This window comes from Leptosomus discolor, chromosome 4 (genome assembly GCF_034619465.1).
Source record: "Leptosomus discolor isolate bLepDis1 chromosome 4, bLepDis1.hap2, whole genome shotgun sequence".
NCBI classification, from domain to species: Eukaryota; Metazoa; Chordata; class Aves; order Leptosomiformes; family Leptosomidae; genus Leptosomus; species Leptosomus discolor.
The window spans coordinates 50,713,166-50,731,714 of record NC_141394.1 but is presented as its reverse complement, the minus strand read 5'-3'; the positions used below and the strand labels follow the sequence as shown (position 1 = coordinate 50,731,714).

The 18,549-nt window shown below is 36.7% G+C and overlaps 1 protein-coding gene across 1 annotated transcript in view; it reads left to right on the top strand.

The window, feature by feature from the left end:
- Nucleotides 1–15,721, top strand: part of TUSC3 (tumor suppressor candidate 3) — a 76,567-nt gene extending 60,846 nt beyond the window's left edge. Inside the window, exons 7-8 of the mRNA XM_086464814.1 lie at nt 12,019–12,093; nt 15,627–15,721. Coding sequence (XP_086320940.1) covers nt 12,019–12,093; nt 15,627–15,721 — 170 coding nt within the window. The remainder of the gene's footprint in view (nt 1–12,018; nt 12,094–15,626) is intronic.
- The last annotated feature ends 2,828 nt before the right edge of the window (nt 15,722–18,549 follow it).

The following is an 18,549-nucleotide window of genomic DNA, read 5'->3' as shown; positions in this document are numbered from 1 at the left end:
TTAAAGATAAATAGCTTTACCTGAAAACTGCCGAGTCAAAACTCAGTGATTATTAATTTTATTGCTACTTACTTTAAAAAGTAAACAGAGACAGCTATTATATTTTGGAAGAAAAATTTCTTGTATAATAGATAGTATGCATCTCATATGGTATCCTCTTTATGCTTTCTTTTTTATAAGCACAATTTATTTTTAGATGTTTTCTGCTTTTCCCGACAAATCTGTTACCTAAACCAAATCCTGTTGCCTGCTTGAGAATAGGAAAAGTAAACCCAAAAAACAGCAGAGATTAAAAATAAACAAAACTTTTGTTCATGACATACTTTGTTTGTCTGACTTGGGCATGAAAGTGATACCTTTTTGTTGGCAGCGACTGTCTTTAAACTGGGAAGCTGGCTAATTGCGTTAAAGCAGCTGGCTGAAAGAATCCTGTAAGTGAGGTTGTTCATTGCCATTTGCGAAAAGAATTCTCTTAAGGTTACATTTCATGGCTCGGTACTATTGAGCTGAGTCTTTGGTCACACACAAATTTCACAAGTGACAAGAAATCTTGACGGATTTTAACAGTTATGCGTGAAAGAATTAATGTTTCTTTACCCTTTCAATGTTGGTAGTAGTTATTAGCTGCTTCATTGCTTCTTCATTATCTGTTTATTTAGGAAATGTTGATAGAAAATGTGGGTATTAGAAAAATTATGCCAGATTGGTAAACAGTAATACATTCACTTTATCCTTTCAAGTTTAAAAGATGCACTGAACTTTAAAAGAAGACATTGCTATGTTGATAAAATATGTTCTTCATTTGGTTGCTTCTTTTCATTTTGTAGAAGTAAGAACAAGGACAAGGTTGACATTCCTTGCTAGGTGTTGAAATGCAATGTTGTGTTTCTTTAGAAAGTGAATTTTTAATATGTCTGCTGAGAAAATATGAATTTCTGTTGCATTTCTGTACTTGCTTTTAGATGGTGATTCTAGGAAGTGTGCTAGATGATTTCCATATAAAGATCTGCTGTTTTTTCTAGAGTTCTAGCTACATATTTAGTACATGTGTAAGAGGGACTTGTGAAGATGTCAGATATTCTGTTTCAATTATATTATAAAGCAAATTAAATTCAGTAAAATCTGTACAATGTTCCTGATTACATACTAGGTGTATGCCCAAAATTTTTATATTTTAAACAAATAGTTTTAGTCTTAAGAAATGGCTACTACATCTTATTAGAAACACAATGGAAGTCACTGTAGTAATACGGCACATACAATGTTACGTCAGTAAAACAATTGTAAAAAAAAAGGGCATTTTAATTCTTTTTGTACTTAATGTCATTTCTATATTTTCTAACAGCCAAAATACTGATACTGCATTTAGCAGCAGATCAGAATAGCTGAAATGGGTTAGATTTAAAACTTTCTGAAGGCATTAAAACTCACACTAAGGAAGCAACTCGGAACAAGAAGGTATTATTTCATTTCAAAAGTCTCAGACTGAGTTCTGATTCATTCTGAGGCTCCTTAGAGGTGGTTGATGGGGTCCGTCTTACCGAGTCCATAGTATCTTATAGCTTGCGTAAAGGGTAAAGTTTCCTTTTAGAAAATAAAGAAAAAAAAAAAGTCACCATGTTTTGACAAAGACCTTGGTGAATTCCAGGCTGCAGAGTAGAGAATAAAATTTCGAGTAGGCTTTTAAAAACTGAAAAACAGTCCTTCATGTAGTCACCATAATTCTGATACTCTTTTTACCTTATGAAATGAGGATTTATAGATCTTTCAAATTCACTTGCCGAAGCTAGGTAGACTGCAGTGTTTGAGCTGAAATGGTTGTGTGGTCCAGAGGGTGTGAAGACACTGGGCTGGCTAAATGCAGAGGCAACTCCAGTCAAACTCAAGCATAGCATGGCATCCCTACCTTTGTTCTTGTTCCAGGAGCATTTTAGTCCACAACAGTTCACCCTGCCAAGACAGAAATCTCATCTATCTAAACTGCAATAAATAATAATAAAAAACAAAACCCCAAACCTAAATCCAAATGCAGAGTTATCTTGGGATCCCAACACAATGTTCCCATTAGTAAGAATGCAGTACAAAGTACATGGTTGCCCATGCTTAAGCTGATCCAGAGTTGATAAGCTTTGCTGCACACACTGTTGCCTGCTCAGTCACTCAGGTGGCGCTCAGGAAAGAAGCTGTTATCTCAGCTATGGAGCAAATACATAGAGCTGACATCCAAAATTTTGCCTGAGCTAGTGAAAGTCCTTATGGGTGAGCACCCTAGCAGAGAACAGTGAAAGAACATGGTGGGATATGACAGTGCTTGTTACACCCTTCGTGACTTTCAGGCTATAACTACTCTGAGACTTTGAGGAGTTTATGTTATGCTGACAACATGGCTGTTACTCAGTTTTATTTCTCTCCCCTTTCTCTTGTCTTGGAGAGTTAACTTCAAGAAATAATCATGGAAATTATATAAATGTTGGTTAAAAGGGAACTCTGAAGATCACACACTTTGATCTTCCTCTTAAAGAAGGATTGTCCCCAACACTGGATCAGGTCTTCCATGTTTTGGTCTGGTACAAGTGTTTAAAAACTCCAGGGATGGTGATTGCATAATCTCTCCAGGCAGTTACAGAAGTGAACTTGTTCCTAACATCCAGTCTGAACCTCCCAAGCTGCAATTTGTGGCTTGTGCTGTTAGGTATAACAATCTTGTCCATCATAAGGTTTTGGCTTCCCTTTTGATTTTTTGCCAGCCTTGTAGAATTAGTGGAGTCTTCAGTGACGTTTTCATTCAAAAATGAACGGAACATTCTATGGGGTAGAATAATGAGATGTATTATGATTTAGCATAAACAAAAGAAAACAAAAGGCAAGGTTTGTTTTTATTCTTGCTACTTTACAGCTCATTCCTAGCCATAGGTTGGCAGGTTTTGTTCTTTTTTTTTTTGGCACAGAGAGAACGCTGTAATATTTATTTCCAGAGAAAAAGTAATACTGAATAACAGTTAGGTATAAATGTAATTTGAGCTTGCATTTAGTCATGCATAAAGATATGCTGGTCTTTTAAATATCTGCTTTCAGTTTTCTTTGAAATTGACCAACTTTGATTTCCTTCCCAGGAGCAACAGAACCTTGCTAACATTTGCAATTGAGAAGGAAGTTTTATGTCATATGTAACAGTATTTATCCCTACATCTGCCTGATGATCACTGCTTCAGGCAACTGGGTGTAATTTACACACATAATAATTTGGGAGGTTATGTAGAATTATATCAATATTGGGACTTCCCCGTGAAGTAGCAAAGCTATCAAAAAGTTGTCATGGAAATGGATGTATTAACTGCTGTAGAATAAATACAGCAGACTGCACAAGCAAAAATTATTTAAAATAAGAGCATGGAATAGATTTTATTTAAACAGAAATCTTCATTTGTTAAATGGATGTGAAAGCAGTAACTTCTGTGGAGCTATCAACATACTAGACATTGTGCAGCCTGTAGTGCAAGGCTTTTGCTTTTGAAGAGTTTGCATATCTCCGGGGACCCTAGGACTGCATCATTTACACAGACGAATTAGTTTGTTCACATGAGTAATCCTAGTAAGACAATCTATTTGTTTGCTAGATATTTAATACTACCACATAAAAAGAGCATACATCTAAACACATGGTGATTGAACAGTAAAGTTCAGCATCTTCTCAATTTATCATCAGAGTTTACATCCATGTGTATACGTGCAGCAATGACTGTTAAGATGGTAGAGAATGATTGTGCAAAACAAAACATGCAACCATAATAAATGGTTTAGGGATTTTTGAGCCAGATGTAGCATACAGAATATTGTAGCTCCTAGCCACCAATGAATACATTCTTATTTCTTTTTAATCCTTTTCTGAATTAATTATGGCACAACATTCTATAGCAAGGAATTTTCAGTGTTAACTTCATGCAGTATGCAGAAATTACTCCTTTAGGATTTTTTTTTAGCCTGTAATTTGCACAATACTGTATTGTGTGACTTTAGTTAATAAATCATGAGAAATAGTCCTTTCTCTCTCTCTTTTTTTTTTCTCCTTTTTCCTTCTATTTGCACTTTTATAGAATTTGCCATATAGATTTGTCTCTTTTCTCCTTTCCAAGTGGAAAAATTCTACTCTTCCTCATGCAGAAGATCTTCCAGGCTGCTAGTGTCTATTCTTGCAACCCTTTCCTGACAGAAATGGGTTCATAGATATAAGAGTCAGTGGAAATCATCGAGTATTTATTTTTTTAAAAAAAAGCGAGGTAGTTTGACATTCTTGGAGAGACAAGGAAGAGGAACTAGAGACATGGATATTGAAGGACTGTTGCTAGAGTTAGGGAGGATAGAATTATTAAGAAGATGTAGAGGCAGAAGAGTAATAACTGTGGAATTAAGAGCTGTTGTATTCTAAGAGCAACAATATGAAGTAAACTGTATAATCAGTATTACTGTTGTAATTAACTGTAGCTTAATACAGATAGAGTATGTTGACTGTTGTAAACCAAATAGCCGTTGGAGTATGCAGTGTGGAACTGTAAATATGGCTCTGGGTGTGAAGATACAGTGAGAAAGATAAGGAATAGTAAGGTTGGATAGGCTGTGTTGAAGTTGAAAGATTTCTTCAATTCTTTCATTTCTCCCTTTGGTAGACACTAATCAGTGCTTCTGATGAACGTCTATTTTCATCATGTTATTTTGTCATCCCCTGGAGAAATAAAACTGATTTGAATGTAATGTGTCGTATGTTTTTCTTTTTACAGTAAATCTTTATTATACGAGGTAAGTTTAAAAGTTAGAGTAAATATTTTCGTTATCAAATGAGTTTCAGTTATTAAGCAAAGTATTTGTTGTACAGGAAATAGATCTAAATCATTATTATAGGAATTAGCAGTTAGTATTAACCTGATAATTTTTCTCATTATTACTGTTAAACTTAGTTAACTTCGATGCTCATAAAACACATGCACCTAAGTAAAAATGGAAACGTCTTTTCAGTTTGTTAATTTGAATTCCCAAGGCAGAGTTTAATGTGACAGCTGTAGGTGGATTGAGATTGAAAAAGAAATTTCATTGGTTACAAAGAAAAAGAGAAATCTTTTCTGTGGCATTAAAATTACACCTATTATGAAAGACATTTCCTGTCCTACAGAGTGAATTTAAATGAAGTGTATTAAGTGCCTTTGGTGTAAGGAAACTTAACCACAGAATGAATTTAAATGGGAGATGTCTTTCTGTCTGTCAGTAGGGCTCATGCAGTCACTTAGCATAAGAACCTGAAATTTTGAGTCAAAGTCAGTAGAACAATACTCATTTAGCTCTGGGTAGTAAGACTCTGTCAGTCGTGCATAATGGAATCAAATTGTGTTCCCCAGAGATTATGTAAAAGTGAATGATGATGACAACTAAAGCAGTGAGATAAGGGGTTTGTATGCTTGATCTTAAGAGTAAGAAAAAAGGGAAGAACACCACAGTGGAAAAAGATAGAACTGCAAGCACAAAATTATAGCGTATTTAAGCATGCTTCTTAATGAACTTTGGAAATCAACGTCCAAAGTGGCAAAACCTTAAAATAACTCGTAATATGACCTTTTAGAAAGATACTGAAGTCTCTTAGATGTTAGAGAGATACGCAGAGACCTTAAATTTAAGGCTGGGCATTTGTCAGTGCGACAGACAACGTAACTGTCTTTCATCGGCTAATTTAATGATGCTGGACTTGGTGAATTACTTTCAAACACAATGTGTGTCCTTTGTGTGAAATTATCAACTCTGTAGTTCAGTGATATTCAACCATTTTCAATTTCTGGTTCTAAAATTTTCAATGGGAGTGCAGACCACTGCAAAGCAATTTCAGCTGTTGTCTGCTCTGGCAATTGCCCCATTTTTATTTGCCTTTTGCAAATATCTGACTACCAGTCCGCAGACCAAGAGACGTTCACTGACCACAGGCTGAAGACAACAGCGTTTTTAAGGGTTTCTTTAGGCATCAGTTAATAATTTTAACGTTTAGTTGTTAATAGACATTTGTTTGAGTGGCTGAAGAATGCAGAAACGTAGTCCAAAGTAAAACATTTTGTCTTTTGGATCCATAGATAGCTTTTACTAAATTGAATAGTCATCCAGTACATTCAGCTGAGAATAAACTGTCTATTAAGCTACAAGTCTTTAAAAATGAAAGAAAATATAATGCCAGCCTAGAGTCATATTGATGATAATTTATGATATAGAAAAGAATGTGTGATATTCTTAAAAAAATTTATAGGTGCTTAGAGAAAACAAGAGAGGTTGTGTATGTGCATGCTGAAGGATCAAGTGTATACTAACAAACAAATGAGGCAACATACTAAGTCTAGTGTTTGAAATGAAGTGCTTGAAAATAAGGTAGATGTTTGGAATGAAGTGTGAGAATAGTGAAAGATAATTATGTAGCATCATAGATACTTATAAATAGCTCAAATACAGTTTGTTTTAGGCAATTTATCGCTGTTCAAAAGTTAAGAAATTCAGCTATTAAGAAAAATTCATTCAATCTCTGCTATGCTTATCATTAAGGAAACTAAAGTACTGTTATGTATCTACTTGCTTTAGAGATGTGTGTACTTCTGTGATTTGTATGTGTCTAGGCAAGAAAATTTGTAGAGACAAATTATAAAGTGTAAGTATGTTACAAAAAAATATTTGTTGTTGAACAATGGCAAACCACACTGTAAGAATTTTATGAGATGGACAGGACTAACCCTGAAACCCCATCAGATGTAATTTACAAAACCAAAAATGTCATAAATAATAAATGCAAAAACCATCTCCCCAGAGTTCGTTTGAGGTGATCCTAAAAGATGACACCAATATGAATAGTTAGGATGTAAATCAGGCTGAAAAACCCAAATGTTTGATTAGTGATTTAGCACAAACTTAGTCAGATATCTCTATGCTACGTTGTTACAGTTGAAGTAAAATGGATTCCAGAGTCCTTGATCCTGAAGCTTTTACATGGCTTTTCCTTTGTAAGGTGTCTAAGAGTATCACAGAGGGACAGTTCCGTCAGATCATCTGTGGATTAGAAAGACAGCTAAATTGATAAATTCGTAAATTGAAGCTGAGACTAATTGAATGAATAATAAAGAAACTTTTTCACTATATGAGATTCTGTATTACAGTCAAATTGATTCTCTGCTCTGTTAAAACAATGAAAAGGCATCAAAAGAGGAAAGTGGTGTAGTTTGGTTGGCATTTAAGTGGTTGAAATGTGAACTTCCAGCTATTTCACTGCTAAGTTGCATATTTCAAGGAGTTGAGTGGAACTTCAGTGCCATGACTCATGTAAACTTCCTAAAATTCTTGAAAAGCCATTTGATGTAGCTGAAGCCATAAGGTTTTAAGCTGAAAGAACATTCAGGGTTATTGTGAGTATCAGTACAACTAGATTTCAGGCCATTAAAAAATACTGAAATACATCTTGATTGGTACAATTCATGCTTAAATTAATATTCAAATAAATAATTTTCAGACTATGCTCCACATTTTCAACTTCTGAGTTAGGAGTCATCGTTCTCCACTGAGACGAGACATACAATAATTGGTATTTTAAACGTGCCTCCTTCCTTAGCCCTCAAGGCAAGGTGAATCATCCACTGGGATGTTTATGGTCTAATTGAGAATTGATTGCACATTGAATAGCACAAGTGGAATATTAAAATCATTGCTCATTTTTTCCTGAGCTGAAGCAACAATGTCTTGAAAGAAACCATGGGACCCATTTCATTGCAGAATCATACTTTTTGTCTTCATTAGCTTCTTCAGTGTACAAAAACAAAAAAAAAAAAGTCAGATTCTGGAGCTGGGGAAACTGGCTAATACCTTGTTTTCAAGAACTGCATGTAACTGAAGAATATTTCCTAAATAGAATGACTAGAATGCATGTTCTGCTTGGATTTTTCAAATGTAAGTTGAAAGTTAAATCCACGTGGAAATAGTTCAGATAAAGAACCTGTAATGTGGTCAATATTTCTGCAATTATAGTAGCTATTTTAGAGCTTGAAGTATTAGTAGGAAAAATATCGCTCTCAGTTAGAGAAATATGCCGCCATCATAAGAGGCCGGTAAAGAATTTCTCATGTTCTAATCATCACCCCCAGCCAAAAAAAACCCTAAAAACAGAGGGGGGAAAAAAAAAAAAAAGAAAGAGGAAGAAAAAAGACCATAGATTTTCCTGGGATCATATTACTCCTTCTCAAAAAAAAAAAAAAATAGTATGTGTTTTTCTTTGTTCCATTTCTGAGAAAATGAACCAGAAGTTTTTAAAGATTGTGTGATAAATCTGTCTTCATTTTAGTTGGAACAGTAAACTGAGCACAGACTCGAGTGGATGAATATTTTGTTCTCTAGTTTTTCTTGCTCTTGTGTTATTAAGCAACTGCGTGATCTGCAACTAAAAGGTAGTTGTTTCTTTATGTGTGTAATGCTAATGCTGGATTTTGTACTCTTGGCAGACATCCAGTAGAATATGAATGAGACCACCAAATTTTTTTCACAAAAGTTAACCAAGTGTTAGTCAACCTATTTTCTCTACTTATTTTATTCCCCACTCACTAGTAATTAGGACTAGATTTATGAAGTAAATATAGAAAATATATATCACATTAATAAACTTATGAACTATCAGGTTTTCTTCCTTTTGGGTATTCTGGCTGGAATTAACAGCGATTAAATTTTCTATTAAAGGATGCTAATAAAAAGTATCCAAAATTTACTAGTAATCACTTTCATTTTGTGGCGTAGCTGTCATTCTGGAGTTTATCGATCCAATCTTTTTTGTTTTGTTTTGTGTTTGAATTTTTTAATACTTCTGGTCAGGCATCTTGATTTTTGCAAGGCTGAATGTTATACTTTGTTATGGCTGATCATTTTCTGAATAGTATTACGAATTGTGATGATTGCTGTCCTTTTCATCCTACTTTAAAACTGTTCTTCATGTATCAAAATACTCAGAACCTTTTCAAAATCACTAACTAAATAATATATGTTGTCGGTTTCTATGAAAAGCATATACCAGCTGGGAAAAGGAGCAGCCAAAGTTTAATATGTAAAAGTGAAATCATTCCAAATTTGAGAAGACATATATCTGAATTTACACAGGAAAAAAAAAATGGCTACAGAGGGGTACATTTATCAGAAAACACGAGCATCTGAATTTAAAACATTTGCTAGCCATGGTTTATCTGAGTGCCACATTCCGCTCATCTTTTCAGAATAGTTTTGTAATGCATAGTGAGGGAGATAAGGAGGAATTAGAAATAAGTACACCTTTTTCATGCCATTTTTTGCAGATGGAAAATTGTCCAAGTAACCACTTGCTAAAATTTTACATTCTGCACTGCCAAACAAATCTGATACTGTAAAAGACTATTTTCAGAGCTAGGACTGTCGCTTTCTTTTGTAGAATATGAGAATAACGTAAAGACATAACTTAAAATGTTAGGAACAAAAAGTAATAACTTAAGCTATATCTTCTGTGGTAAAAGGCTAATTATTGCATTGAAATCACAACTCAGTAAGACGTGAGTTTTTACTTCACAGAGCTGAGGCAAGTGACACACTCAGTGTTAGAGTGCGAAGTTGTGAAGCTGATGTCATTGAAGCTAAAAGGCAACCAGTGAGGCTGCAAGCTCAGCAATGAAGACTAAAGTTAGAAATCGACAACTGAAGCAAAGATAGTGACAATGTGAGGGAAGCTTTAGAGGTAATGATGTGAGACTCCGAAAGGGGGGGGGGGGGGGGAACGGCACAGTTCAGCTATTTACACATCTAAAATTTTCAGTTGCAGAGCAGTTACTTATGCGACTGTTATTCCTGATGGTAGGAAAAGTGAGTTAAACTCATAGTCTGGTAAGAAAATAGGAACTGAGTTACAGAATTGTCTGCAAGCGGCTTTTTAGTGTGTGGTTGGTTGGTTGGTTGGCTGGTTTCTCAGAAGCAACTAGGTAAGGGAAACAGCAAAGGACCACATTATGTGCCATATTGCATGAGATAATCAAGCAAATAAATTCCGTTGCCAAAGCAGTCCAAAACCTTTGCAAAAAGTAGCACTTCCCCAAGAGGGTCTGGTGAGTTACCTTCACATCTTGGGACTGTTTTTTCTCCCATGACTCAGTTAAGCTAAGAACAAAAAGACTACTATAAATCTAAGTGGGGGATTGGTAAAATAAAGTTATTAGATAATGCTACATTAGGGGCTTTTATTAATAGGGTAGAAATATATGTGGATTTTTTTTTCTCAGTCCTTCTTGTTGCAGCTTCCTCAGTTAATTCATTTTTATGCTTTCGTAGCTTTTGAAAGCAGAGCGCTGAATGATTCTCATTGCATTCTTTCCAATTCTTTTTCCTACTTGAAGCACAGCAGTAGCACAGGAGATTTCCAGTCCCTTATGCTCATGAATCTGAATCTTAACAGGCAAAACTTTAGAAAGTAATCTTTGCCTTCCCTTCCAATTTGCGTAGTCTCGTGGATTCCAGGGTTGGTTTTTTTCACAATATTTTGCAATATTTTTCTTTCATATTTTGTCAAGTCCAGTAATAAGCTTCTGGAAAACTTGAATATAACCATTTATTCCTAAGAGTTAACCTGTGCCTTACACATTGTGCATGTGTGAGAAAGTAAATCGGGCTTCTAGTGTGTTTCTAATTAGTGACTAATTCAGGACTGTAGGTAGATGTCTATATCGAAGAGGCGGTGTTAAAACTTGTATTTCCTTGATGTTGCCTATAGGCATCTGCCTGCTTTCACCATCAGCGTTTGCTTTTTTTAATCCTGTTATTCTTCATTTGACTTCTGTTGTTCTATGTGTATGAAATACGGAAGTCTCAAAACTGAATCAGTCTGCTAATCTCTGATGAAGTGTGATGATAGCGTTGACATTTCTAAATACTTTTGCTCAGGCTCAGCTTAATTGAAATTGTATAACGATTTCAGATGTCTGAGCATTTTGGTCTAGTTTTGAACATTTCTAACATGAAAAATGTTAATGTGAACTTTGATAGGATTTGTGCAAGTATAATGCTAGAGGATGCAGATATTGTTTATGGATGTAGCGTGTTTGAAATATCTCCTGTCAATTGTCCGTGTGCATAAATATAAACATCTTCTCATTCTTAAAGTTTGTAGTCATCCTGCTACCTAGTTCTGAGGTAAGTGATGCTTAAAAATCCAACCTGATTCAAGAACCAGTTAACTCCGGAGAAGTTTGTATTTCCTGAAATTGTGAGATGTAGCTCCCATGATGCACTCCTGCTTCAGTATGGCATTCAGGCATGCCTCCCCTTCAGAACAGATGTTATGCACAGTAGTAATGGTTCCTTTTTGTTTATACAAACAATTAAGTGAATGGTTTAAGATCTTACTAAATTAGTTAAATTGTTTTATCATTATGTACTTGTTCACATTTGTAACAGTTATAATGAGACAATAAAACACTGAAAGTGACTGAGGACTTTGCCTTTGAGATGTTTCTTTACTAAACTGTTAAGCAGTATGGCACTAAAGAGGGAGCTAATGTCTTATCTAAAAGCACAGGAAGATAAACCAGTCCAGCTGCTTCAGTCTGCATCAAATAACCAATGAATTGTGTTCAACAACGCTGCATGATTTCTGGTTCTTACAGTTCATTGATTTGAAATCTTTTGCTGCCAATGTACAGAATATTGTAAGATATTGGGGAATACCGATTTCCATAACTGACCAAAATTTGTGTGTCCTACTTGACGACTTGTCCTTTAAAGCTTTTTGAACCTTCTTTCCTTTTTTATCTAGAATGCACAAAGGAAAATCTTACTACACAGTTTTGCCACAGGTGACTGTATTGGTACAGTACAGATTGCGATATGCAGTTTTATATATAAATATTTTCTTTCATTTTATGAACTTGAAAGCTTTATTTCAGAGATGTACCTTTGGGGCTTTCTGAGGTATCTACACATTTGCTGTTTTCCTTGACAACGACAATACAGATGCTGCTATCACCATGGGAATGGTACTCCTGAATGAAGCTGCTACCTCCAAAGGGGATGTTGGAAAAAGGAGAAGTAAGTTATTTTGTACAACTGAGGCAATGTTTAGACAATTAGAAGACATTGAGAAATGCCAAATGAATACCCGATTAAGTTTTCAGAAGGTCTCTACCTTAAACCAATTTTTACCTTTTGTAGGGTAGAGAAGAGGAGAATAGAAAAATTCTGTTGATAAAACTGCATTCACGTGAAGTTGTAGCAGTAAAAAAATGTTTTAAGAGTACTCAGCCAAGGTACAGCTTGACACGGTAGTGTCTCCAAGTGACTCCACTATGTAGTACTTTATAAATGCTTTTTTGGCTCTTGAATTGTATTGAAAGTCAGTGACATAAAGAACAAGAATTTCAAAACAATGTTTTTCAAAATGAATTTAGACATGCAAGATGCTTAAGATGACAACATGTAAAGGAGTGTCAAAAATTCTTTTTCTTGGTAAGCTCTGCCAGTATCATGTCTCCAGAGGAAGGTGAAAGCCCAACAGTAGATGTAGTGTATCCTAATCTGTGATGTCTAAAGATTCTTAGCCTGAAGTGCGAGTTTTATGTTTTTCTGTTGTCTTCCAGAATACTTGGCAATGAACCACATAAACACACAATATGAAAGTTTTTTATCCAGATTTAAAAGTCGTAACTGTTACGTTGAACAAACTCAGACTGCGTATGACATAGGTTGAACCAGATATGCTCATCTGCCTTTGTACCTTTTATGACATGTTTTTTCGTATCCCCTGCCACTCTTTTTTCTTGTATAAGGCACTGAAGACCTTTGAAAAGATACCAGACTTTCTTACGCTGCCTACCCTTTCTTTCAAGATCAGTTCTTTACCTTCTTCTGTGTAATACACAGTATTGTAGATAGGGCTGGCCAACTATTTTCTATAAAAGAATTCTAGAATTCTTCATAATAGCTGTTTGAATGTTGGCTAGAGATCTGTAATTTATAGTGATTTGAGGGTCTCCTTCAGTGATCTGTAAGTGTATAATGTAATTCTGAATGTCTTTTGCGGTATCTAGCTTTAATACCGATGTCAAAAGAAACAGTGACATAAGGTTAATTGGAATATAATCTTAGACCATGTGTGAGATCTGGGTCTGTGAACACGGACGTGTCAAAATAACAGTGGGCTGCAGTACAAATTCAGACTCTTCTGCTTGTGGCCATTGTGGGAATGCTTTCTGTGTACCTGCCTTGCACTGTTCATGCTTTGCAATTTGTTCATCCATGCTTTCAAATCATACTTGTGAGTGGTGATTTCTTTATAATGAAGTGCGTCTAAAAGATTTGTACATGGCTAGTTTTCTGTGGTGGATTGACCCTGGCCAAAATGCCAGGTGCTCACCAAAGCCACTCTGTCACTCCCCCTCCTTAACTGGACAGGGGAGAGGAAAAAAAATGACAACAGGCTTGTGGGGTTGAGATAAGGACAGGGAGATCACTCAATATTTACCGTCACGGGCAAAACAGACTCGACTAAAGGAAAATGTAATTTATTACCAATTAACTGAGAGAGGAGTAATGAGAAATAAAACCAAATCTTAAAACACCTTCCCCCCACCCCTCCCTTTTTTCCTGGGCTTAACTTTGATCCTGATTTCTCTCCCTCTTCCCCCCCAGCAGCACAGGGGGGGAAACAGGGAATGGGTGTTGGGGTCAGTTCATCACACTGTTGTTTTCTGCCGCTTCTTCCTCCTCAGGGAGAGGATTCCTCACACGTTTCCCCTGCTCCAATGTGGGGTCCCTCTCACGAGAGAAAGTCCTCCATGACTTCTCCAGTGTGAGTCTTCCCACGGGTTCAGTCCTTCATGAACTGCTCCAACGTGGGTCTCCTCCATGGGGTGCAGTCCTTCAGGAACCGACTGCTCCAGCGTGAGCCCCCCTCACGGGGTCTCGAGCAGCAAACCTGCTCCAGCGTGGGCTTCTCTCTCTCCACGGGCCACAGGTCCTGCCAGGAGCCTGCTTCGGTGCAGGCTTCCCACGGGGTCACAGCTTCCTTCAGGTGTCCACCTACTCCGGCGTGGGGGCCCTCCATGGGGTGTAGGCAGTCATCTGCTCCACCGCCCGTGGGCTGCAAGGGGACAGCCTGCCTCACCATGGTCTTCACCACAGGCCGCAGGGGAATCGCTGCTCCGGCGCCTGGAGCATCTCCTCCCCCTCCTTCTGCACTGACCTTGGTGTCTGCGGGATGTTTCTCTCGCATTCTCTCACATATTCTCACTCCTCTCACTCGCTTCAGTTACTGCCGCACAACAACTTTTTTCACTCTCTTCAATACGTTATCACAGAGGCGAAAAACGCTGTCGCTGATTGGCTCAGCCTTGGCCAGCAGTGGGTCTCTTAAAGCCGGCTGGCATTGGCTGTATCTGACATAGCAGAAACTTCTAGCAGCTTCATACAGAAGCCACGCCTGTAATCCCTGCCCCCCCGCCCCGTACCAAAACCTTGCCACGCAGACCCGTTACATTTTCTCAAAATAACTGCAGAAATTTTGTATTTCAATTGACTTATGTCAGTTTCCACATGGTCAGTTTTAATGAAAAAATGCGACACTGTCAGTTTCTCTGGCTTCATGGTTGCTCATCCCTCGCTCAAAGCTGGCACACTTTTGAAGCATGAACATTGCAATTAAATAACAAAGGTTTGGCTAAAGTAGGAATAGTGTAAGAAGAGAAACTTTTAAAACCAAAGTAACTTGCTAGAGCCAAAACATTATCTAATATAGACGAGCTGCATCTCAATTATATGCATCAGCTTGTAACATGTTGCCTTTTTTGTTTATTTACATGCAATTGAGCGAGCTATCATGATCAAAAAGGTTTTATGCTGTTACTACACAGGGTGCCAACTGGTGTTCCAAATTTTGTTTGTTAATTTAAGCATTTGCTTTGCTAATTCGTTCTTTGCCTGAAAAGACTCAAAGCACTTGCATCTGGATGCTGTCAGAAGGTCTGTGTCATTGTTATTTATCTTCAAAGCCTAAAGATTTATATTGCTTTCAAGTTAAGAGTAAAAAGTGATTTGGCTACCAGCCTTGGAACTTTACAACAGTGAAATGTTTTAGCCACTAAGAACCAGATAAAGTAGGTACTAAACTGCCTTTGCTGTTACTTCAGCCTTAGATGGTTGACTAGAGAGAACATGATTCCATTAGTCAAGGGATATTTTTCTAAATGAAATTTGGTTTCCAGAAAGAACAAGCAAATTTCTGAAATTACATTGCTTGATATGTATAATTTATAGTGTTATTAAATCCATTATCAGCAGAAAGGTGTTTGCATCCACATACATTTTGAGTTGCAAATTTCTGCTCTTTTTTCTTCAAAATACATTTACCCTGACAAGTTATTTTTTCTTAATAACCATAAATATTATTTCCATATGTGTTTGAAATCCTGTCAGAAGATAGTAGGCATCAGTAGTCAAGGCAGTCACATTTTTGTATTTAACTGTGTCAAAATTCTCCATAAATGATTGACGTAAATAATATTCTTTGTAGAGATTACAGTTTTAAGTCTTCTGTGTGCTAATAAACAAAGTTACTTTCTTTCCAGTAATATGTCTGGTAGGCCTGGGTCTGGTGGTCTTTTTCTTCAGCTTCCTGTTGTCGATATTTCGCTCCAAATACCATGGCTACCCATACAGGTAATCTCTCATTAAATTCTCATCTTACAGATTTTAATAGCCTTGTATAAAGTTAATACCCTTCGGGTAAGCAATCTTTATTTTTTTACCACTGAAGTCTATGGGAGCTGGAAGAAGCAGGAAGAACGGTGATTAATTCAAGCAAACCAAAAAGGGCTGGAAAGCTATTGTTAACAAGACTGTTAACGCAGACCAGCTAAATAGGTTTGAGCACAGACGTGTGACATACGCAGTACCCCATGAAAAACAGAAAAGAAATCATGCTTGAGTTTATAAACCTTTATTAGGTATTTGTGTATCTTTATAGCTAAGATGTACATAAGACAAGGCAGAAAACCACCAAACCTGTCTACAGTGCTAAGCTGTGATTTGTCACTAAAAGTACCCTCTTCTTTTGTCAGCCACACCAGAGAGGAAAGAAAGGGTTGTAACGTTTCTTGATTATATGTACAGCTGTCAATTCAGAAAAAGTAGAAAAATAGTAAAGAAAATGCAGTTCTTACCTTTTGTAGGTGGATGCTTTCAGCTCGGAGGTCACCTACAGAAGTAGTCTAGTCTTCTGATTCTTGCTGATCTGTTATATGTTTTTTTTAGTAGCCTGCCATGGACAGATGGTCCATAGCATTTTCTTGTGATCCTGATGCTGTTTACAGATGCACAGGAAAAAGCCTAGCTAGAGGAAAAGGAAATTAAGCAAATCTTCTGTGCTGTAGTAATGATGGACCAGGCTACTGAGGTAAAAGCAATACAGTGACGGTTCCTGAGTCACCGAGTGTGTGAAACAAAACAGAGACTTGTTGATTTTTCTCTCCCAAAGCTTTGTTTTGTAGGATGGCGAAATATTTTTTATGAGGAAGAGACCTTTTGCTGTCATTCTGTTCTCCAGGGTTAGCAGGTTTTGTTCCATTGACTTTTGATCCTATTTGAAACTATGCTGCTCTTCTCATTGCTTCAGTCTTTGCTCCTTTTTACCTTTTTTTTTCATGTAGAGAGATATACACACACATATGTATATAAATATATATGTATACCATTAACATAGTTTTAACATGCTATGCTAGGTTTTACAATAGAGATAATATGCATGAGTGCTGTTTTCCCCCCTCTAGTTGCCCACAGTGCATTTAAAAAGAAGAGGTTTTCCTTATTTCCAGTGAAACTGGTTTCTATAAACTAGTAGACTAATCCTTCACAGAATATAGTCTACATTAGTATTACCATGTATGGAAGAGTAAGTGGACGACATGTGTGTTGCAATGTAGATATGATAACACTTTGCAGAAAGATCTGGCATGATGAAATGTCGACTAGTATATGTGTAAGGGAAACATTAGTACACAGATTCAGAAAGTTATGTTTTGTACTAAGTAGAGAACAAAAGAACTGTATCAATGTTAACAGTTCTATTGTTTTTACAGCCACTGTTAAAGAATCATATAAGGAATACTTCTGCAATTTTTCTTAGTTACTTTTTAGTGGTGCTTTCTATGACTGCGTCTTGTGATTAGTGCAGCAGCCAGCTTTATATTCTGTGTTATGTTCCACTAGTAAGGATTCAGCCTTGCGAAGCCACCTTACATCTAGCCTACATTTGAGCTAATACAAAAAATTTTTCTATTAGTTTTTGCTGCAAGATTTTCTTATTTACTGAGCTTGATCTCTTTATGCAGATTAATTGACATTTAGTGTAGATCACCTCAGATTAGTTTTAGCATTTAATAACATCGTACTCAAGACAAGGAAGCTCTTCCCCTTGAAATGTGCACAGATGGTGGTCTTGTATTTTACTCATTTCTGCTAAGGAAAGAGGTCTGTTAAGGGCCCAATAGTATCGTATTGCAAGATTTCATCAGGATGGAGTTAGTAATTTGCCCTCTCAGCATCCTCTCTGGAAACTACCTTCTAGCTTGACTGACTTGGGATGAAAGAAGGGATCCAGTTTTTCTAAGTGAGGTATTCTTAATTCCCATTAAGTGCTTAAGTCTTAAACTTAAAAGGAGTTATGAGCTTGATCTGCAGCTCATAAGCTCACTTGAGAAGCACTGCCAAAGAATGTCAACCCGTGATCTGAGCTAACTTGCATCTTCTCATAACAAGTTTACTAAAAGGAAAAAGCAGTTGTCGTTGTCTTCCTTGCCATGCAATTTAACAGCTACTAAAGAAAACCTGACAGTTGCACTAGTTTCATTTTTAGTTCTTTCATCTTAGGAATGTTCTTACCACCTATTAACAACATGCTTGTATGATTGTGCTGATTTCCACACCTTGCATGGCTTTTGTGAATGCTTGCACTAGGGTTTTTTGACTGCTGTATGATACGTAGGATGTCTGAGGTTGAACAGTACCTTGTGAACATTACTATGCTCTGTGGGTTGGCATGCCTACACAGTACCATTGATGTTACTGCAGACCTGAGTGCTCAGGTCTACTAAATAAGTTGTAGTATCATGTATTGTAAGCTTTAAGAATCTTAATTTAAGTAATGTGGGAGTTTTCCCTCTTTTCTTGCTAATCTGTTTGCTGTAAATTTGGGGTGGGATGGATTTATTTTCCTATCATCCCCCCCCACCTCCCCGCCACTTGAACCTGTATTTAGTGAAATATCAGATATCTTTTCTTTGGAGTGTCTAGCAGAAGTTGGAGCCCTATGTAGATTTTGTACCCCTCTATTAGTATCCAAGCTAAGAATAAAGGACATAAGAATCAGGCATGGGGGGAGGAGGAGGAGAAACAGAACTTCAGAATTCAATTAAAACTTTAATTTCAAGAAATATAGTTTGATGTGCAATGCATGTGGAAAAGAAGTGCACCTGTTAGTTTGTTAAAGATGGT